General features: G+C 34.8%; 1 protein-coding gene across 3 annotated transcripts in view; it reads right to left on the reverse strand.

Moving 5' to 3' along the window:
• Window positions 1–23,751, reverse strand: part of PDS5A (PDS5 cohesin associated factor A) — an 81,435-nt gene that overhangs the window by 26,416 nt on the left and 31,268 nt on the right. For all 3 annotated transcript variants that reach the window (XM_086611697.1, XM_086611699.1, XM_086611698.1), the window contains exons 3-16: window positions 21,648–21,851; window positions 21,154–21,240; window positions 20,264–20,361; window positions 19,639–19,765; window positions 15,383–15,463; window positions 13,808–13,948; window positions 12,663–12,778; window positions 11,778–11,872; window positions 10,767–10,912; window positions 5,382–5,533; window positions 1,965–2,078; window positions 1,258–1,339; window positions 451–499; window positions 191–330 (exon numbers count right to left, since the gene is read on the reverse strand). In XM_086611697.1, coding sequence (XP_086467823.1) covers window positions 191–330; window positions 451–499; window positions 1,258–1,339; window positions 1,965–2,078; window positions 5,382–5,533; window positions 10,767–10,912; window positions 11,778–11,872; window positions 12,663–12,778; window positions 13,808–13,948; window positions 15,383–15,463; window positions 19,639–19,765; window positions 20,264–20,361; window positions 21,154–21,240; window positions 21,648–21,851 — 1,632 coding nt within the window. The remainder of the gene's footprint in view (window positions 1–190; window positions 331–450; window positions 500–1,257; window positions 1,340–1,964; window positions 2,079–5,381; window positions 5,534–10,766; window positions 10,913–11,777; window positions 11,873–12,662; window positions 12,779–13,807; window positions 13,949–15,382; window positions 15,464–19,638; window positions 19,766–20,263; window positions 20,362–21,153; window positions 21,241–21,647; window positions 21,852–23,751) is intronic.

The raw sequence follows: 23,751 nt of genomic DNA on the forward strand, positions 1-23,751 counted from the left end.
AAAGCTTATGTTTTCTTAGGAAGCAAGATTATGATCACAAATTATATTTTCCATAATCTCTACAGGTTAAGCAAAAAGGTATTTTATGTAAATTAGAAATATATAAAAATCATGTTAAGGTACCAAAAGAGACCATCAACTCAAGTAACTGCTTTCAGCACAAATATTTAAGGTATAAAAGTTTCCTTACCACACAGACATCTGCCTGTTTACAAGAACACGTAGGGCTAATTAACAGTTCAAGCTGGGACCGAAGTTTTTCATCATCACCCAGAACCTGATTGAATTTCTTCACAAAATCTTGTGCTTTTCCAGGATCTGGAAGGTTTTCTGTGTAATTAAACACAATATAACATAAGATAAGTTTGCGACTTCAGTATGTCAGGTTTCACAGAAGTACAATTTCCAGGAATGTTGTAATAACAGTTTATAGAACTTATTAACACTTACTTGCTATGGTCATCAGCTTTCCAAACATGGCAGCACTGTTTGCTTCTGACTGAGGACAACAGCAAAAACAAACAAATCAGCTACATCTCCTTTATAAAATATACCTTTAAACTGATCTGTTAGTTCTTCTGCAGCACTTAATTCTACTCTGGAATCTTATGGTTTATGTTTTTGTTTTAAGAATAAACATTAGAATAGTATAACAGTATCGTTGGCAGCTACTACACAGAGAAAAAGGTGAAGAATCTCCTTGCAATATCAAAGAACTGGAAAAATTCATTAATTCATATAATAGATCAAAATCAATTGTTGGAAAAAGACATCAAAAAAATTCCAAATAAACAATTCCCCCAAGCCCACCTCCACACCAAAACCCCAAAGCAATGCTCTTCTATTTAAAGTTTCTGCTAGTTTGAAGATGTGCTTATAAGTAAAATTCCAGTATACTTAAAAACTTTTGTTAACAAACAAACAATTTATGTTACAGCATATTCCACTCTTGAAATATGTTATAAAATGAGAAACAAAAAAAGATCTGTCAAAAGCAAATAAAAAACTTGGAAAATATTTTTAACCTTTTTTGACAGTTATTGACCAGTAATATAAAATAATGGTAAACATAAGGAGGCCATGTACCTTTAAGCATTTCTGAAAGCAACTTTACTTAATAAGAATTGAACATTGTCTACATATGGAAATCAACAGAATAATAAAGTCACACTGAACAAATAGCACAGTATTAAAATACCCAAGTAAATTAGTCTAACAGGTCCATTGAATAAAGTATTAATATTTTTTAAACCGTACAGTGGGCTGCTTATGCAAGTCTAGTAATTCTCGTACGTGACTTCTTAGCATGTTCTGGCACTTCCACATCTCATTCAGTGCTCTGCAAATGCAAAACCAGAAAAGAAAAGCTTACCAATTCGTTCATAGCAAGAACATGCTGGATGTATTACTAAACAAGATTGTTTATTTATTTATCTTACAAGTACAGCATCTGCTAGGTACTATCAAAACCTACCAAGCATTAAAAATAATTGTTCCAAACAGGGTGGAACCGAACATCACCTCTCCGATTATTCTACTTGGAACAATTTCACATATGCAGGACAGCCACAGTATGTCTTACAACCACCCAAATTATCTTGAAAATATTTTTTCAAAATAAAAATCAGGTCACTACTAACCAGCATTCAGTTATAGATATCTTAACCATGGAACCTAATATAGAGCAAATCCAGAAGTCATCATTTCCACATTACTCTGCATTCTTCTCATTGGATGAAAACGACTGGATAAAACCACTCCTTTCAAACATCAAGGTAACTTTTTGTCTAATGGACATGTAAAATTTGTATATAAAAGGGAAATGTTTTGAAATAATACTTGCATATAACACTAAGCATCAACTGCTTATATTTTTATTTAAATCCTGATAATACAAGAAAGACAATTTAGATGCTGGAAAAGCCTGAGAAAGCAAGTATTTGCTGACTACAAGCTATACTCACTTCACAGCATTTGGATCCAAGCTAGCATACAAATAGTACAAGCACTTCATTCGCTCTTCTGTTTCCAAATTGTGTGGAACAAGATACTGAGCAAAGATTTTCTCTACCAGTAATCTGTAGGAAAAGAGATAAAAACCGTATATTTCCAAAAGTGGTGATGCCTTTCAGACAAGCAGAAAGAACAAGAAATATCAAAGTCATTGAAACTAGATTTTTCAATAGAGAAGAAAAAAAAGTAGTGGTCTTTTTCTCATCTTTAAAGATCCCTTCCACTGTTGATAGAAGGATTAGCAAGAACTACTGCTTAAGAGCTTTTCCATGTTCTTTCATTTTCATCTCTACGAGGGAGTTGTCACCATCCAAATTCTCCTTTTCCTTTAGGCTGAGAAGCTCCCTTTGCTCACTCTCATACATACGAGAAAGGGATATAGACAGAAAAAAGGAGAAAGAATACAAGAATATAACTCAAGGAGGAGGAAAAATAAAAATCCGATGTATCCTCAAGGGAAAGGTTAAAATAAAACTGTAGTACTTGAGAAAAAGTAAAACACTTGAAACTACTCATTGTTCTAATATAGAAGCTAAAAAAATTGGCATTAAAAAGGTGAAGACAAAGCAACATCAAAATATGTACAAGAAAAGGAGCAAAAGGGAAACAAAGTAAGAGCAAACCAAACCAGCAAAATCATTATCAAATTATCTATTTTTATAAAAATAACACATTTTTAAGGTTTTACATAAAATACGAACCTTGAAGTACAAAATAGGACTGCACAGTTCATCTAATTATAGCCCTCCAAATGAAAGAACATTCAGACATTAATTTAATCCATAGCAATGAAAGCAGTGCACAATGTCCAGCTATACAATTTGATATTTATGGACACATATTTTGTGTGTTTGAATCTATGAACTTTTCCACTATCATTCCTATTAAGTACTCTGGGAGTGCCTTGTATAAAGACTGTAGAAGGCAATGCAGGTCAAACATATCATATTTCTGCTCAAAGAAAATTCCAAGAGACATGGTGGCAAGGCAGAGGAATAAAAGGATGATCATGAATAGGGATACAACTCCGTTAATATTAAAGGAAACTTGTCTTTCTCCCTTTAAACATATGTTTTGCTGTTGATGACTCCAAGAACTAAATTACTTGAGGAACAAGATCTTCAGATCTCAGGGGACTCCGCATCTGTTTAACATACTAGGAGACTGGAGGCATCAGAGTTATCTTACTAATTTACAAACATTGCTCTAGCCATGTCTTTACAGATACAGGCTTTAGAAAAGCTGTCAACACAAATGGTGAGACTGTATCATGACTTCCCTGGTCCATGTTGGTTAGGGTCAAGATTTACAAACAGGGAATACCTCAGGGACACACTTTTCTCCGGTGAGGAAAGACAGTGGCTAGCATAACAAGAGCGGGTAACACGGCAGTGTTTAAGATGTGGTTATTTCACTCCATTCCTTATGCATTTGTTGTAAAACAAAGAAGCTCAGCACACACAGGTGATAAGCAGTTCTTACAGTCCAAAGTTTTCAGTCTTGAGTAGACATGCACATCAATAGTCAAGTAACATCAAAAACATCATCAAGTGACTGAGTTAAGGATGTGTGGAGAAAATTTGTTCTATTCCACTTCATGCCCAAACACTGTGCGACGCTGCACTGTTATCTTTTGAAAGAACTAGCGTTATCCCATGCACACAGTAGAAAATACTCCAAGGCTCAGACAGATGTCACTGTTACTTTCTATCCCCCTCCCTCATTATGGAAGGAAAACAGGCCAGAGTTGGCTAATTTTGATCTATGCTTGTGTGTTTAAAAGATTGGATGGACTCTGTCTTAAAAGATCACAGCATTTCTACAGCTTTTCAGGTGTTAAAAGTACTAACTTTCTAATTCTGAGAACAGTAACACTGAAATGCATTTATTCCTCCACTCTGAGACTGGGAAACCAACCCAATGGTGTGACTGAGCAAGAACTTCATTGTCAGCCTAAAAAACTAGTAGAATTTGTATTAAAATTCAGAGTACCAAACCAAACTAGAGAAACACTGAAAATCAAACCACCAATCTTTCAGCGCAGATACCCAGAAAACAAACAGCATACAATCCATGCCTACTCATGAAAAAAAAGTTTCAATGGCTTAATCAGACTTCCAGAAGAAATCATGTCGGAGAAAGAAATTCAGCTATGATGACACTCTTTCCGTAAAATTCCTTGCCTCGTTTCCCTGACAGTATTCTGCATTTTCCATGAGCGGGAATATTGAAAACATCTGTCCCATCCACTATGGAACTTTGATTCATTCCCTGCTCACCATCTATGTTCTGACAGTGAGACATGAACATGGTAGGAAAAACCACAAATGAACCTCTCAATGCAAATTAAAGCATATTTGATGCAGATACCTATGCAGAATTAGCTTTATATGAACTGTGTGGAGATTTCCTAATTCTTCACTATTTGATACTTCTACCTCAGCAGACTTTCACTGTAAATTCTGTGTGTACAATCTCATAACTAATCAAATACGTAACTCTGGCCCACTTACGATCAGCCAGATGAACAAATGAGAGCCTTCACCACTGCAGCACTAAGAACTCGCTGTCATAACTGGCAACTGAAGGAGGCCATTGGCCCATTCAGACTAGCCACTAACATCACAAAAACACACTGCAGTAGCACACTGTAGAAGCAAGATGCTAAGAAACACTACAAAGAAATGGCTGATTTCTGAGCCTGCTGTATTAAAAATCTAGGCTGAAATTCTATCTTATGTGATCTCATAGTTTGGCTTTCCTTGCAAAAGACAAAGAATTTAACAGTAAGAGTTTAAAACTGTCTTCCAAAACATTGGCCAAAATACTTTTCTCTAAGCCAAAATGGTATTTCAAAAATTATAGGGATTGAGTGACAAAACAGAGATGACTAGACAACAGTGGAAGCACTCCTGATATTTCTTCAGCTTTTCTTCTACCTGAAGGGTCCATTTCTACACAATATACCAAAAGGAGATGTTTGTGCGTGTACCGTAGTGCATATATGCACGGCACTCACAGATCACAGATTTTAACATGCTAGCCTCTGGAAAGAAGCAAGGCAAACACAAACTGGGTATAGCAAATACAAAATCTGTTGATTTTTTTTTCCTGTGCAGTGGTTAGTTAATGACAATCTACTATCATCACGGATCTAGTTCCATTCGTAAAGAGGATGAATATAGGAACAGATAACGCGACCATCCTGAATATCTTAGTACATGTCTTAATGATTATTAATTAAATATATCATACTTAAAACCACAAATACAGAATGTGATATAATAGCTTTCTCAGGATAAGCACATATTTTCAGAGTATCTCTTATCACTATACAATTAAAATTAGGAAGGCTTAGGTTAACTCACTTGTCATCAATGCTATTTTGATAATATATGTGCAAAAGTTTATCCTTTATCCAGCTCACTTTCTCTGCAGCATCTTTTCCAGCCTCGGCATGAAGACAGTATTTCTTGTATAGCTGGGCAAGACCCATCATAGCTTCTTTTCTTACTCGCCACTTGAGGGGGAAGAAATGAAAAGAAGGTGGGGAATTGGTTTTGGTAAATACACATCAAACATATACAAAATACAGTAAAGGTGTAGAAGCGTGAAAGACAAAAAGTCACATTCTGACCTACATTTAGACACTTCAAAAGCTGAAAAATGCTGTTTAAAGCCTCTAAATGAGAATTTGTAAAGCCTACATATGGGGTTTCTTCCCTGCACAATGCAGATTAAGCACTGTCTGTACAGAGGAATCCCGTACTCCTCTGTGCTGAGCAAAGAAAATCTGGGAGCTAGTCAGTATATATACTTTACACGTATACATGAGTAAGTGTCACCTTGAACCAGAATATGGAAGACTTATCTATTCAGAGGCAGGTACTAATTGGTAGTGGCAGCCTTCTTTCTCCCCATAGCCTTACACTGTCTTACAGCACGCCTGTCTAGAAATGGGAGATCCGGAGCTTAAGTCTAGCTAAACCTGCTAGGACTTGAACTCTTAGGCCACTTTCCAGGACAGTGGGAGAGGCCCTTTTTGCTGAAGCCTCAAACTACTCACTGTAAGACTCCAGGGATCAAGGAAAAAGCCAGACTACAACATCCACAGATGGAGTTCCTGGGTTCTCATCCTTCCTTTTGGTGGTCACTACTTTACCCCCTCATGTAAACAGGAAATGTCCCATTATTAAATGATTTAACAGACAAGATCTGTAAGCTCTCCTACACTGACTTGTGGAAGGAATCATATCAGGACAGACTGAGGATTAATCTAGAGAGAATAGTGTCTCCCACTGAATGCTTTACACAGAAAGCCTGAGAAGAAACTTGTTTTCCCTCACTGTTTAAAAGAAATGCATGAAATTCAAACTGGAAGAGAGAATTTCTTCCATAATACACCTGATATCAATTTTGGCCTGGAACTCCAAGAACAAACAATGCTCAAATAATTTCACCCTATGAAGCATAAATGTAGATACTACCATTCACATGCATAACTTCTTCAATCTTATTAAACTTGTTTTAATAACTCTAAGTGAGATATCACACATGTAATTTCTTAATAGTTTTACTGAGTGACTTCCTTCTCTTGAAGGGCAAAGAAAATAAAAGTCTTGAAGATAATATGGCTTATGTCTGCAAAACAGCCTTAGACATTACTAGCTTTTGGAGTAAGTTATGTCAAGAAGATGATGGAAAAAGTAAAAACGTATTTTGTTACATACTTCTTGAACATTAAAACCACAAGTAACAGGTCAAGATAGTAATGACTTTGACAGTATATAGTATAATACTTTGTTTGCACAAAAGAGAAAAATTTTAGATGTAAATAGACATTATTGTTTAACTTCTCTGCAGGAATTTGTTCACACCCATTGCAATCTAAAACACATCTGTGAAAGTCTGTTCTCAGGAATGGGCTAAGTCTTTAGACCACTGTTCTCTGTTGGGAGAAACGGGAACAGAAGTCAGCTGTCAAAACTCTCCTCTAACTTTTCAGGTTCTTAAGGTTACTCCAGTATAAAGGAAAAGTACTTGAATCCTTTTTAGAAGCTTTTAAAAAAAAATACATATTTTAAAAAATGTCTCCTGAAACTAATGATTCTGGAAAGTGAAGACACTGAAAAGACCCTAGAGATAGTGCTCCAATCGAAAATTCCTCAGAACAATTCTTACCAAAGACTAGATTCCAGTTTTTGGGAAGCACACGTTCCCACAGTTACTTTTCCAACTGGACCAATAAAAATGGATTTGAAAACTATAGGTGGTGGTGGGATTTATTTGGTTTTTTTTTGTTGTTTTTAATAGCTGTAATCGTTGTGCAAATGCTCATACAGATCAAGTTAGCTAAGGACATTTTTTAAAAAATGAAGTACTTTCTTTTAGCCAAAATCTTTCACCCTAAAAAAGTCATTAGGCTATCTTTATTAAGACTGTGCAAATTAGAATATGATCACGAGAAAAAACAGATTGCATAAATGGCATAACAGTTAGCATGATTTAAATTCAAAGTTTTCTAGATTCCACATTGCTTTATAAATAAAAAAGAACTGAAATGGTAGATTAGTGTATTTAAACAATCAGCATTTTACTTCGGCCTGTTGGACAAGTGTTCTTTTTATAGTAATATCTATACTCATTTAATAGATAATTTCAGGTCAAAAAAGAATTAGATGAAGTCAAACTGATGAATGATCACTTAGGAGTTTGCAGTAGATGAGTCCAACAGAAACCTGGCTACAAGGGGTAAATGCAGTCACCAGTAGATAAATTGAGTTCTTTAAAGCAAAAGAATAATTAAAATAGGTATAACGCACTCTGTCTGGAACTGAAAGAATCCTACACAGAAAATATGAAGACAGTTACATGAACATATCAATGCTCCTCTCCCAAACTGGAGAAAAATAAAAAAAACCCACACAAGCACAAAACAACAACAAAAAATACTGAAAGTTTACAAGTCCTTGATATTCACTTTATAATACTAATTATATTCACAATGACATGCTATATTGTTAAGGTCTCCTTCAAGTGCTAAGTATTTGTTGTAGTCATTTCTCGTCAATCCTCAATTTTCATTTCTCCTCAGGATGTATATGTTTTTTCATGAAAGCTCTCTCCAGAGATTTTTACAGGAGAAACATCATCTAGAGGTGAAGTTATTCTTCACTGATGAATGCCTGAAAAGACACCTAACCTTGAAATGTAATATATCATCAAACCTATGACTGGTGCAAAATCCCTGATTCAAACATACCAGGAACATTAAGCAGCACCACACTGGGTTTAAGACTATACAAAGTGAAAATCCCTAGCTCTGTAGAAATGGGTATTACAGCCATATAACTGACTGCCTCTTACTGATGTTGACACACTAAAGGAAAGAAGAGACACTATGCAGAAGACAGAGCAACAATCATCCCATTCTGACAAGGTGCAAGTCCCAGTGGGAAGTGGTGGTCACACTACAAGTTTTTAGATTTCATAAATTATTTTTTGGGCATGTTTGTTTAATGGCTGCAAAAGAAGGAAGGTGGTCTTAATCACTCCTGAGAAATGTGCAAAGTCCAGCTGCAGGCACAACTAATTGAAGAGCTGCTTTATAATACTTGACATACTCAAAATCAGTATATCAATTCGTGCAAACATGACACACTTTTCTCAAAATCCATTATACCATTCTCATTTAAAAAGGAGAATATAAAAGAGAAAATTACTTTAAAAGAATTAAAGTAACTAGCTAGAATGACATAAATTATAGAAAAGATGCCCCCTATCAGAGAGGAATGACAACAAAAAAATACATGGCTACACAGCACACTGAAGTACGCTATTAAAACACGATCCTCCAAAGAGCACGGAGCCACATCCGAAAGAGAGCAAACAGGAAAAAGTATAAGCTCTGGCAAGTTGAATGAAGCATGTGTTGCAGTTTCAGAACCAAATTATTAAAAGTATACTAATTAAACATCTTCACCAAAGCCTCCAGAAGCAGGAAGCCTGTCAGACCCTTTTGCAGGGCTGAAAGACAAACAATTTATTCCAGGAGAGAGTTCTGAAGAGGTCTCTTAAAGTGGTATTAGAAGACATTTTAAAACAAATTAATGAAACGAGCAGCAACAAAATCATTAAGACCAGGTGGTATTCCATCCATGACTCATATAGTAATTTAGAAATGACACATCAAATACTAACTGTTCCGTTACTGCAATCTGTCAATCAACAGATTGAACACAGCAAATGTGAAAGTAATGAAAGGCTCTGAAGAGGAACAGTGCCACTCACCAGAACATCTGATTTTGAATGGGCAAACGGGATGAAACAAAACAGTAACAACAACAAAGTGCAGACACTACTGAAAAAATGAAGTTATGGGAATGATTCATTGCACTTTACATAATGGGAAGTTTTGTCTAGGAAAAAACATAAATTTTAGCAGACCCACAAGTATATCAGTAAAACGCATTAGGTTCCAAAAAAGCTTCCAACTAAGTCTCGCACCAGTGGATTTTAAAATAAAAATCCTGTTGTGAATTAATCATTAACTAAAACATAGGACACAATGGGTGGAATTAAATGACTGGTTTTCACAATGAAGGGAACGAAGGGAATCTATTTTGATGGAGTCAGAAGGAAATCTGTGGCACTTAACATGAAAAATTATTAGAAAATGAACTGAACAGTATGTATAAAATTTACTGAGGTAGTCAGATCTAACATAATGAAGAACCGCAGAAAAATGTCACACTGCTGAATCATTACAATATGAAGTGAAAGAAACTCAGATTAAGGCCAGGTTTCCCATCTTCATTAACTCTGCATGTATAATGTTAGGCAACATATCATCTAAAATTATTCAGGAAAGATACTGAAGTCAACACGGATGTTTTCCAAAATTTACAGCTCAGTGCTCAGAAATAGCGTAAAAGAAACAGAATGTTACAAGAACAAGAAAAAAAATATTATCATAAAGTACATCCACAACCCAGTGCACACCTTGAATGCCGCGGACAAGTCTGGTCACCTTGGTTTCAATTGGATATAGAGCAACCAGACAAGAATGATCAGAAGTATGCAATAAACAATTTCTGTGGAAGTTAATCAGGTGATTCTTTAGCTCGGAAAATAGAGGAGCGGGGAAGATATGGTATACATATTTATTAACCGTAAGTGGGTCAAAGAATATTTATTATTTTTAAAACTGCAAGAATTATGAGATACCCAGTGAAATTATGAGACAAGTTTAAAACAAACAAGTGAAGTTACTTTTTCCGCGCATGCATTAAACTGGAATTTACCGATGCAGATGCCATGGATGCTTGTAAGGTACAAGTAAGTTCAAGATAGAGCTTGATAAATTCATGGAATAAAGTTCCATCGAAAGCTATGATGAACATCATTAAACAGATTGAAGAAATCCTTAAATCACAAATTGCTGGGAGCCAAAACTGACCACTATGAGAATTAAACTGGACTTTGGCTTAAACACATGTGGCAATTCTTATGTTTTTAAATATGACTGTGTTCCTTAAAAGTCAATGATCTTATTTGCTTGACAACACTTGATTGGTGCCTCCATAACACAGAAACTGTATTAACATGTTCTGTTAAGAAAATTATTTTTCCCCACAGCATTCTAGTTGATAGTCAACTCTAAGATTCTCCATTTCTGCTTTGTTTTTTTGGTTTTACTTTTACCAAATTATATTAAAAGCAGATATTCCTGAAAATAAAATATTAACACTTACCCGTTTGTCTAGCGTTCTTTCCCTTACAAAGCCAAGCAGCTGGTCATTGACTAAGGAAAGATCTCTCTTGCCCGCGGTAATAATTGTAACAATAACATCATGTCGAATGGCTTCTTCTGGGTCATGTGATCTAACCTTCAAATATTCTGTTACAATCAGAAACAATTAAAATCTTGGCTTTTTTATGTAGATATGACGTATTCTGATCTATTAATAATGTTAAACCAATTAAATGTCAGTCACATATCACAACGATATAATCTATTAAGCATGTAACTGCCTACAGGAAACATCTGTTCCGTCATTTTCTATGTTAAATATAGAACAATTTTATAACTGTAAGTATAAGAAGAATATAAAAATGAACAGCTTTTACAATAACCTCATTTGCAACAAGCAATGAAGTGAAATAAAGCTGATTAGAACATATTGAAAATAAAGGAGTGAGGAGGTGAGAAGAAATAAAAAGAGCAGAGACTCTTATTCCCAAAGAGCTAAGAAGGTAAACAATAAATGAAAAATACTGACAATTGCTGCAGGTTAGCTTGCATCAAAAGAGAACAGTATTTTCAGTTAAGTCTGAAATTCTGCTCCTAGTTAAAATGATGCTGAAGTGAAGGAAGAAACTTCATAGTTCAGATCAGCACAATGGCATTTTCTAAACTCAATGAAAGAGAGTGCTGGGGAACACATTGTTTCTGAAAATAAATCAAGATGTTGCACCAATATTTGCTTTCACTTGCCAAAAGTTTCATTAGAATCTGAAATTACTTCAAAACTCATTCTGCAACGGGTAGCTTCTTAAAGACTCACTCTGACAAAGTCCACGCAATGTCACACGCTCCTCTCTTTCTAATAACTAGCACTGCAATTACTCAGTATTTAGCTCTTCCATCCAGCATCAAGCATGGAACTTGATCATTTCAGAACTATACTGCTATGTACAGAAATAATTACATTCTTCCTTGCTCATTTCCTAAAGTATTCTAAATCTCTGTATGAGCATCTCACCAGTGAGGTCTTTTGCTAAGTCTGGATGGTTCATTAAACAATGACTGGCGAATTTCACACTCTCTAATCTCACAGGGACATGGATATCATTGAACCTAGAGGGACAGAAGATGATGAATGTTAATTTTTAATTAGCCTTGCAAATCAAGATTATTCTCTATGTAATAACATGTGTTGATAGTATATTCCATTAACTATGAGAATACTTCTAGATGGCAAAAAAATACAATAGGAATGTTCTGAATTTATCTCCATAAACGTACCTCATACACATTTTTATGTTATTTATTAAGTAATTAAGTCAGGACTAAAATTAAAGGACGAATACACTACATGCGGATGAAATGTTGACCCAATGGATTTCGATCGTTGAGTTTTAAACATAATTCTCCATACACTGTCAATCGTGTGTACATATATATATACATGAAATTGTAGAAATATAAATCACTATATAGCATGCACCATTTGAAAACACGCCATTTTAAAAAATGATAAATTTCTGTATTTACTTAAAAGGAAATATTTCTTCACTAAAAAGGTAAATGCCAAATAAAACAGATACAGTTGAAGATACGGCTGAACAGTATGAAATCTCAATCAATGCTGGCATACCTATTGTCTAATTTTTGCTATGTACATAACATGTTACCTCTATCTAACCTATATTCCCATAGCTGACAACAATATAGCAGCAGTTCTTCAGGCTTCTTTGCTCTAAAATATAACTGTATGCAATTCTCTGCTTCAAAGCTTAAACAAAAGAACTTGTTCAATCAAATACAGTTACGTCCTCTAAAAACACAATGAAAAAATGTAATACTACCAGAAGAAATTCAGAACAAAAAGAAGAGAAATTCAGAATTCTATCCCCGTTTCTCTTACCGCCCAAGAAAGCATTGCCAAAGAGGACGATTTTGTGTGGCCAGATCAGAATCTTTGGAGCCAAAGAGTTTAGCCAGAAGTCGAACAACAGCCAAACGTTCTTCTCCATCATTGCTCTAAAAATCAAAACATGAAAAGGGAACTGTAAATCATTACTGGTAATATCTTAATAATAACTTCTGGCTTCCTCTTCCTTTTTTCTGGCTTTTATAAGTTAGATGAAAAAGTGAATTTGAAACAATTTCTGATAATCCTCAGTCTCCGTAATTGAGTTATTAGATGAATATGAGTAAAAATATATGAATACCTATTGAATTAACATATTACAGCCACTGAATAGATGGCAGTGCTTTGAATATTCCTCTTCTTTCAGGAATAAAAACCCACGCACAGTAGTTTGAATAACATATCTCCTTAACAATTTCAACAATGAATGATTTTATTTTTGTTTTAAAACATTTTTAGCTATTTTATGTGTGTGGAAAAGACATTAATTAAGATGTTATAAATATATGTGAATTAATAAAAGATACATGTAATTTCACCAAATACCTATTTCTTGGTTATTTTTGTTTGTTGCCACCATACCCTAGATCTACACGCATACAATAAAATTATTTCTCTTGTCCACTTACAATCTTATGAGAGACAAACAGCTTTTAATTAAAAAAAAAAACCAAAACCACAAAAACCAAATCATGACAAATTAGCTATTTCCAAGGAATCAAAAGAAGTCAGCTGGCTTATTAGCTGATCATGACAAATTTGAGAAAGTATTTGCAATATTCTGCAAATCAATACTGACACACTTGCATTTCATGAGATAAGCCAACCACAGCCTAATCACTTTATAAATTTCAGGTGAAATCAAAGATTAAGTACACATAACTTTTGCATTAGATCATATGAATTTATACTTATAATCATTATATATTTTGTGTGCATAATACAGTTTGCGAGCAGAGAAAGCACACAATTGTATACAACTTTCTAATGTCCTTCCTTTAATATTACATTTATCTTTAAAATAAGGTGAAAAACAAATATTTTTATCCCTCCATCAGAACACTTATTAAATCTACAGGTCTGTGCTCTTCATATCCACACAAATATTATTACTTGTCCAGAGCTACACTGCAACCTACCTTCAGCTTGAATTCAAGCTGTGGCATGACAGACAGCAGTAAGTGAGGATCTATGGCAAAAAGCTCTTGTATCAAGTCAAACACGTGTTCTGACAAGTCACTTACTGAAGACTTTCCCAGTACCAGAACCTGGTTAAAAAACTAGAATACAAACAATATTATTTAGCAGATTTTTCTTCCTTAATACAAACACTATTTGAAAAAAATATTTTACATAGTATCATTAATACATTAGGTACTCAATGCATATTTTTTCATTAAATCAAAGCATTTCACCCTCACAGTTTTGGCTCAAGCAAATTACAAACAAACCTCCTTCAAAATTCAGTTCTATTACTTCCATCAGGATTGATTAATTCATGGTTATTCCATAATTTAAAATATAAATAACCATCTCCCCAGCAAAATTAACAGATAATAAAATAATTGTTAATTTAAAATGCATATTCATCCAGTAGAAGTTGAGAAAAAAAGTTATTTTTTATTTTCTTATAATTTAAAAACAATCCAAATTGAAGATCATTAAATGCTGAAAAAGAAGCTTCTCTACTTTTAATCCAGTTTAAAGAATGTCAGACTTTATATGTCTTGTGATATTTGAACGTAACGTATCTAACAGAAAAAAACAAAGTAACCGAAACTATGAATGATTTCTTTTGGATCTGTTAAATTTGAATATGCTTGATGTAATTCCTATTAGATATTGTGGGTTAATATTATTTGAGCAGTGCAAATGCTACAAAGCTTTTATACACTTGAATAAGAAAGCAAGAATAATGATATTAAATCAACTCAAAGGTCATCCTGTTTCCAGGATATGTTATCCAGCTATGACTAATTACAAAAGCTTAAAAAAAACACAGGAATTGGAAAGCGGTACTTGTTAGCAAAACTCTTTGAGCTTTTAAATACCTACTGATTAATCTTTTATGAATTTGCCTAATTCCCTTTTTATACTACTCTGACTCTTAAAAATTTTATTGGCTTCAGCACCAAGGAAAGGCAACAGAATGCACCAGATCACATCTCCCACAACATTGCAGCAGCTATTTTAACAGGCAGAACATACAACATTGACATTGAACAAAAGGAATTATAGTAAAAGGAAATCTTGCAAAAAACTAAATTCTTTTAGTCTTTATGACTAAAACAAGTTTAGGATGAAAAAAAGAAAAAAAAATCTAGTAAAGAGCTTGTAGTTAGAAATGCTTCCTTCTAAAGCTCAGTATGAAATGAGGCTGTCTGGTTGCTGGACACAAAGTACTGAGAATTCCTTTTGTTGCAACAGGATTTTTTGGTGGTCACCTATTTTCACAGCCTAGATTTAGGCTTAACTTTAGAGAGTGAGATGGGTAAAACTTAATTTCCTCTTCACTTATTTGAAACACCTCACGTACTTCTTTAACAATCAATCTAATAATACCTTATTCGGAAAATGTTATTCTTGTAGCTGCATTACAAAACATGACTTTTACGAACAATATTTTTAAACAAACAAACAAATCTCCAATAAATCGAGACAGTAACAAGTACACTTGTTACTTGTAGGTAACATGCATGTATTAATTTACATACATTGGCAATACACGGTTCAATGGTCTGGACGGTCCTTTTCAACAGGACTTTTGCAAGATCAAATGCTTGTTTATTAAGGTTCTGAAATAAAAAAACAACAATAATAAAATTTTAAAGAGACAAACTATTTCAGGTGACTACTTTTCTGTCCCAACCTTAAAAGACGGTGACTTCAGAATGTTTTCTCACCAACCTACTTGTTTTCAAAGCTAAGTTCAGTCATGTTAATTCCACAACTACAGACTTAGAAAAAAAATCTTAAAACTATTTTTTAACACACTTAAAAGAAGTCTAACCCAAAATGATCACTTCCTGCACGTTCTTTTGAGACTTTGTCACTCCAGTTGTTACCTTTAGCATTGCATTCATACCCATAAAGTTCCCACATGCAATCATATTCAAAATTTTGAAGAAACATTACCACACCTCCATGCTTTAATAATTAACATGCACCAAATTTTGCTGCTGAAAATGAACTAGTTAGGCTTACTATGTAAATGTGTTTTTGTTTCCCTCTCACACGGTCATTAAAAGTACACCCTGTATCAAAGTTCAGCCTTGTCTAGGGGGTGAAAGTGTGCACTGACTTCTCCATGGATGGTACTGTGTGCTCTAAGATAGGCCACAGAAAGCACCTACACTTGGGCAGAGTTAGCTGCAAACCTTCCAAGTAAACATTTGACTGCAACATAAAAAATCTGAACATTGTTTTTATTACTCTCAAGCATGATAAGGAATGTAGATGCACACATGAAAAACGTGACTGTCCAAATCTGCACAAAATCCAATATGCAGTATCTCTTCTCATCTAGGGATTAATGCGGGGGCGGCGGGAATAAAAAGAAGAAGAAGAAGAGAAAAAAAAAGGACGGTAGATTAGCTGATTGCCCTGAAAACTACAAATGACTGGAGACAAAATACGAGTTAAGCCTAAGGATGACTGATTCTTGGAAAGACAGTATTTGGCAAGTCTACATTGAGTGTAAGTCCCTCATGTTCTTTTAGCTGATGAGAAGACAAAATGAAAGACAGTTCATCAACTGCTAAAGAGAAATAAATGGCCAAAGGCTCAAACAAATATCTCCTCAGTCACCGTAGCACTAAACTGATGTCTCACTATAGAAGACAGACAAACATGTATAAACTTTTCTCAAATTCAAAACAAAATAGTTCCTTTCCAAAGCAGACCATGACTAAAATCTTGTTGGCAGGTATGTCTGTACTACACTAAAGGGCTGACAACCTCATACAGAAAACATATTTTATTTGGATCTTCAATACAGCTTCAAAGATTTCTTGCAATGAAGTTATGTTAGGTTTTTTGGCCCTAGACACGCTCATCAGAGCTAGAATAAAAACCAAAACCAAAATAAATTAAAAAAACCCACCAAACAAAAAAACAAACCCACAACCACTCTAATACAGAAAAAAAAAATCCAAATAACCAAACACTGAAATAGTCCAGAAAATAAATATATATTGATAAAATAAACAACTATTAATAAATAAATAAACAACAAAAAAAAGTCTATTAGGAGGGAAAAAACCTTGAAGGTCTGGATTTGCCATGCTGTAGAGGATATAGAAGAAAACAGTGACTTTAAATACATGAAATACATGTTTTTAAGGAATAACCTTGATAGTAAGAGTGTGAAGAAAAATATTCACTAAATAGCACTGGTTTTAAAGTTAATAAAAAAGAACCACAGTTTGATGCCATAGGTGGTCTGAGCAAAATGTGACATATACTGCTACTGAAAACCTAGATTTACTAGAGGAGAGCAACATTAGTACGCACAGAAAGAACAATGTACAGTAAAGCCACTTTACTGATAATGGAGGTACAAATCAATACAATTTAGATGCTGAGGTAGACTACTTCATGTCTAGGTACTGGTATATTTCTCTTTTTTTATTGCAGTATTGTCTTACACAATGTAAGAGAGTTTAAAATAGAAAAAAAAGTAATAGAATACATTATCCAAAACACGTATTTCAGCTCTTTTACAAAGATGAACTTCCATTAAGTGTCTTGCCACACTGATACTTCTATTATGTCACAGCAGAGAATGACTAGCATTCGATTGCTTTATACAGACATAAAAGAATTGTTACTGTATGTTCTCTACAAGAAAATAAACTGTGCTTTTCAAGCTATGGTGCTTCTGATTTACATACCTAAGAACAAACAATTAATATAATCACAGAATTTCCTAGGAGATCTGGTCATGAAAGGAGAATGTAATTACTGCAGTCAATCTCTGCTAGGCAGAGAAGCCAAAAGAACTTTCTGGTTGTTTTGTTTTGTTCTGTTTTTTAACTACCATGGTCAAGCATTAGTTTAAATTTTGTTGTTACAGGAAACAAGTTAAAATAGACCAAAATACTGACCCAAGTATGATACTGAGCACTGACTATAGCATATTATTTGCTCAGTCATGATGGCCAAGGGCCAGTAAGGACTGACCACCAGTCTGGAAGCCAACATACTAAGTATGCAGTACAACTCAATATTTACACTAAGTTTGCCTCCCTCTTTATCACAGCCTTGCTTGAAAATTTCCTTCGTTAGGCAAAATTATATGATTAAGCTAACAATGTTAATGCTAAAGGATCATATTCACTTTTACTTTGCCTACACCAAGCAGTCACAACACACTACTCAGCTGTAGAAGGTTTACCAGGTTTGCATCCTCAGAGCAATGCCCGCCACTGTTAATAGCATCACCCAGAACCTGACATATACACCTCCACTCCTGTTTCCACTTCTGATCCCTACTGCCTGTTATTAATTAGAAACAATTCACAAAGAACAACATATTTTCAAAAGGACTTTTTCTATTGTTATTCGTAAGAGGCCTCCCTTCCTGTTAGCAGTTTTAATAAGACAACATCTTGTTGCTGTCAATAAAAATGAGTTGATAGAATCATATTCCCATCTCATGGTCATGACAGAAGGAACGCAAACTGACCTCACACAATAAATACTTTTATACACCTGTTGCTGAGACTTCACACGTAAATGACAATGGCCACAGTTTAGTCACTCCTGTGCTATAAATTTCCATGAATTCTCCCTCTTTAGGTAACCAAAGGAATAATCCCTGCTTTTATGTGCCAATTTAACTTTAATTATGTAGTCATGGATGGAGCTGCCTTAATTTTATCATTATTTTAAATTAATAAATGAACAAACAGAAACACATACTTGGTAACCAGAGAACAGCTCATTTACTGTAGCTCATAATTGAAACTTACTGTTCTCTATGTAATTTTCACTAAGAAGCACAAGTCTTTTAGCAAGGGAATTTTCTTGGTCAATGGAAGGCAACACCAGCCTGCGACTCACTTTCCCTGATTTCACAGCAACGAGTTATGTTCATTCCCCTTTCAACTTTATCTAGCCATTACAGTAAAGGTACTTCAAAAGTTCAACTGCAGACCCAGTGACCAGATAAATAAATCACACAATGAAACCAGAAGAGCAGCATCAGTGACACTTCATGAAGCTGTCTGTAAAAGGGGAGTCTCTGCAAAACCTGCCGACGTAGCTGTGTAGACGGGCTAAGACAACAGCTGCATGACAGCAGCAATCTGCTAGGAGGGGATCACACAAGACTCCTCTAGGAAGGAAGGGCGCAGGTCACTTATGGCGAGTTAAAGGGATGCTGAACTCTGTAAAGGGGGGAAAGATTATGGAGCTTATAAAGGAACTTACAAAAGTACTACACTTCCGGTAACACTTAAGTTTTTTTAAAATAAGTTTAATGAGGGAAAGACACTGGAGGTGGGCAAACAACAGCTAGAGAGGTGGAAGGGAGTCTGAGTGACAAGCTGAGGCAAGCAGCAAGTCACCACAGAAGCCTTGTGGAAGTCTTCCCTGCTCCTTATCCCCCTTATTTTTTTTAAATAAATAAAAAAAACTTCACATCTTTTCAATCAAAAAAACCTCAACAAACCCAAAACGACCCACAACGCTTAAGATGTGATGTTTTCCTATTGCATTTGCTTGAAAATACTTTCTTTCTGTTTCAATACAGAGTTCCTTAGGTGGCAAGTAGGCAGAATCTCTTGATACTGCTAAAGAAAAGCATCAAATAATTCCCGAACGAAACTTTCGATCCACTGCTACAAGGCTGGGGGTGGGGAAAAAGCAGTCGTGATGGCTAAAGTGTGTGGAGAGATAAACAACAAGCAAAAGGCAATAAAAAATATTGTTATAATGGTACACTATTACAGAATTTTACTTTGCAGACCTTGTGTGCAGGAATGAGGTTAATCAAAATGGAGTCCAGCAGCTCCTGAGTTACTCCATCGCCTTCCATGATGATAGAACTCATCAAATCCAGCATATGCATTTGTACCTTCTGGTTGTGGCTATTACTAAAATGATAAAGAATATTATCAATACTAAATTTTTAGACCTTGACAAGTATTAACAGTACTGTTAAGGAACAATGTCTAACACTGTCCAGCCTGCCCTCCCTTACATTCTCCACATCTCAAAACTACTTATGTGCCTTTCCTCTCTTATAGAAATCTTCAAAAACCTAGAACACCCTAGCTTTACTTTAAGTGAAACAAAACAATAAAGAAGGAAATAACAACCATGGAAACACAAATATAGAAAAATCAGTCAGAATGAAGGATACTGTTGTAACATGAACAAGAAATTTTAAAACACATCTACTTTTAGAAACATACCCCTCTCCATATTGTCAGTAATTCGCACTCATTTGGTTTCCCTGTATCTCCTCGTTTGGAGGAATAAAGACTCATTCTACTCAGACATATTTCTTTGTAGACTATGCAAGGATTCAGTCTACCTCTGAAATTGATGATATTTTGACAGTTTAATATAATTGAAGCAATTCAACTTACTTGATAACTGAAAAAAGAGTCCTAAAAAGCTGAATAAAAATTTCATTGCAATCTTCCAACTCAAAGCAGATGTTGTAAGATTTAACCCAAGCTAAATTCTAAAACAAAAAATAGGATATTCAGGATATTACAACAAGTCACATAAATATAATCATGTTAGTTACATTTTCTCTATTTAAGGAAAAAATATTACACAATAGATTGTAAACCCTTTGGAGAAAGAGACTGGATATTTGCTTTGCATATAGAGTTCTTAACACCAAGAGGCTTTGCAATACACACTCAGAAAAAAACTAAATATAGAATAATCTGATTTCTTATGTATAAAAGCAGATTGACAGAAATTGTTAATAAGTTCATGTTTCTAGACTTTTTTCTTCATGCTATGAAACAATACAGTTTTAAATATCAATAAAAGGTTTACAAACAAGATAGTGTTTGTACATGCACACTGATAAAACCCTCACAATTCATGTCAAGAGCAGATTTTTCTAATGTTTTTAAACCAAAATCTTATACTCTTTCTCCCATCACCAATATAAGCAATTTGCATTTTAATCAGCATTTGAAGTTCTCCCTTGATGAGGTAATATAACCTAAGGGTGCATGATATGAAAAAACAATGTATAGAATTGTAAGACAAAAGCTAAATGTTGATAAATACCAATTGTTTTAACATGTGCTCAACTATAGGCTGCATGAACGTATTAAACGCAAACAGAATTATAACTGCTAAAAGAAGCAATTCATTGAACTTTAAGGAGTCTGGTGCGATTTACAGAATAAAAGACATTTCCCACGCATACTGGCACATCTGGAGAAAGATTGATTACATTTCTTAGGTTTACAGAGTAAATACCATCTACTGAAAGTTACAATTATTGTGTTACCTCTAACAAGTAAAAGTATCTGTTAAATTGAGGGCTCTTCGTGTCCTCCAAGCCTTTTAATTGTCTTGTAATAAACAAGAATATGTCCTGTCAAAAAATGATAAAGTTTTACAAGCTTGATTCAGCAGAGAATAAAAATACAACCCTTTAGTAGTGACATCTACCCACATTTACAAACTCATGATATGAGAACATTAAATTGTCCCTTTTAGGCACTGATGGAAAGCTATCACCAACAGCTACCGGTTGTCTAACATTCCTTTACACACCTCTGGCCCTTAAAGTACTACACTGACTCACAGGACTAAAGCAACACCTCTTTAATAAAATTGAGCATGCGTATACATGTGAGAAAAAAAAATTCTTCAGTTGTTTTTTTGTTTGTTTGTTTGTTTTGGGTTTGTTTTTTTCAAGGGGTTGGAATGGTGCTTTTTTTTCTTCTCATTAAGAGAATAAGAGAGGAAGAAAACCTTTATTTTATAAAGCATTTTTACCTTAAGTTTGTCGTGGGAAGTATATGGAGCTTCAGGAGCATAGATACGAAAGATATCAGCCAAGCAACATGCTACAAGGAGGCGCACATCTTTATTGGGATTCCTGAGGAAGAATTCAGATGCAAGGTGCAAGGCTAATGGCAGATACTGCTGCTTCTCATCCTCTGAGTCCTGGTCCATATCCATGAAGGTTTTTACCACCATCTGGAAAACACAGAAAAAAATCCCATTCGAGTGCTTTTGGCTTTTATTCCTAATTACTAAACAATACCTTCTAAAAGGATGCAATGATATCAAGACATGTTCCACTACATAATCACAGCACTACAATTTTTTTGTTAGGATGAACATCAGAAAAAGAGAAGTGCTAATCTGATACTTAAATCTGAACTTGGTATTTTAAATTAAGACACTTAAAAATGCTGCGCAGCTCTGCTTATTTTGCCAATCTTAACCTGAGGTGCAGCACAGAAACTGGGGTACGCTGACGAGGTTGGAAATGGCAGCATCTTTTCATCAAAGCAGTCCACACCACTTCAAAGTGAGGACTTGCCTCAGAATGGACAGTGTAAGGGGCCTGCAAGCCATGTGGCCTAACTTTATAAGCCACAGGATAATGCAGCTGCTTTAAGAGCTATGTCAAGACTTGAGAGGAGCCTAAGAGGCCAGTCTTACGCTCTGCCTGAACCACAGCACATAGCTCAAGAACTACTTTACATACACACAATCCTTTTATCTGGTTTAAACAAACTAGATACCAGATAAGAATTTAATCCTTCATGTAAAATGTGTCTAATGCTGCAGATCTATTCTTTCCACATACTCAAAACTGCATCTATAGCCTCATCTATATTAATAGAAAAAATCAACTATGTGGTTCCCTTGTTTCTTCTACTGCAACTAAGAACTACTAATTCCTATGAAATGCCACCAAATTTGTTTATTTTTAATTGAAACATCTCAACGATTTGGCAAAACTGAAGACGAAGATTTAGTATGAAAAAATAAAAAGTTGCAAGTTTAACTTCTGGAATAGAGTTTGTTAAAGGATAAGGATGACTTCTAGGATGTCAGCACAGAACTGGGAGGTGTGCCAAAGATTCTTAGTATGACCTTAGTCAAATGGGTCTTTATGTCCCATTCCTCCATGACACGTGAGCATCCTTAGAGTTAAGATTGTGAAGGACAGCTGTATTGCATATCAGTAGGATTTAGTATACCCATTACACACACAGTACACATATTAAAGATACATAAAAAAAACAGAATGATAAATCTAGATGGGTCAAATTCGCTTCTAGAATATTAACAGTAAAACACAAGAGGAGATTGAGCTCACATATCTAATAAACACATCTTACTCTTACCACAATTCTTTTATTATCCTGTCATTCAAATGATACTAAGGTTGTTCCTCCGTTACTAAGTATGCTGCTGCTTCCAACATGAAAACACTGTCTTTCATCTTTACTTCCTCCTTGAGTTTTGGAACTCAGTTTTAAACTCAGTAGATCTTATAAATTAAAATAAATGTTTGACAGCAACCTTTCCTACAGTACATTACTTAAAACTCCTCCTCAATTTCTATAAATGTACGAGTACATTCCTTTGTGAAGCAACTTATAGCAAAACAAAACAAAAAAAAAAAAATCAAGAAAGAAACAGAGAGGGGGGCAAAAAAAAACCCCTCAAACCCAACAGAATAAAAGAGACCTTTACAACCACAGCCCTTAAAAATCCATATTCTACCTGCATTGTGCTGTTTCCCTAAAAATATTCTCAAGTCATATTTGAAGAATTAGCTGAAAAGACAAAACCATTCTTCTACTGACAGTACAAGTCTGTTACAGTGTCACGTATCACCTGTCCTTCCTAGACACCCAAATCAAAAAGATAGATAACAGTCTTCAAAACCTACCTGATTCTTTCAATAAGGTTAAAAAAAACCCTACACCCCCTCAAAAAACAAACAAACAACAACAAACCCCAAAAATCAAACCAAAACACAGAAAACCACCACATCAAAAAAACTACACTGCACACTCTCTGCTGGTGGCAGGATGAGGAATAATGGCCTTGACTTGCAGTATGGGATTCAGATAAC

This window comes from Tauraco erythrolophus, chromosome 5, assembly GCF_009769465.1.
Source record: "Tauraco erythrolophus isolate bTauEry1 chromosome 5, bTauEry1.pri, whole genome shotgun sequence".
Lineage (NCBI taxonomy): Eukaryota > Metazoa > Chordata > Aves > Musophagiformes > Musophagidae > Tauraco > Tauraco erythrolophus.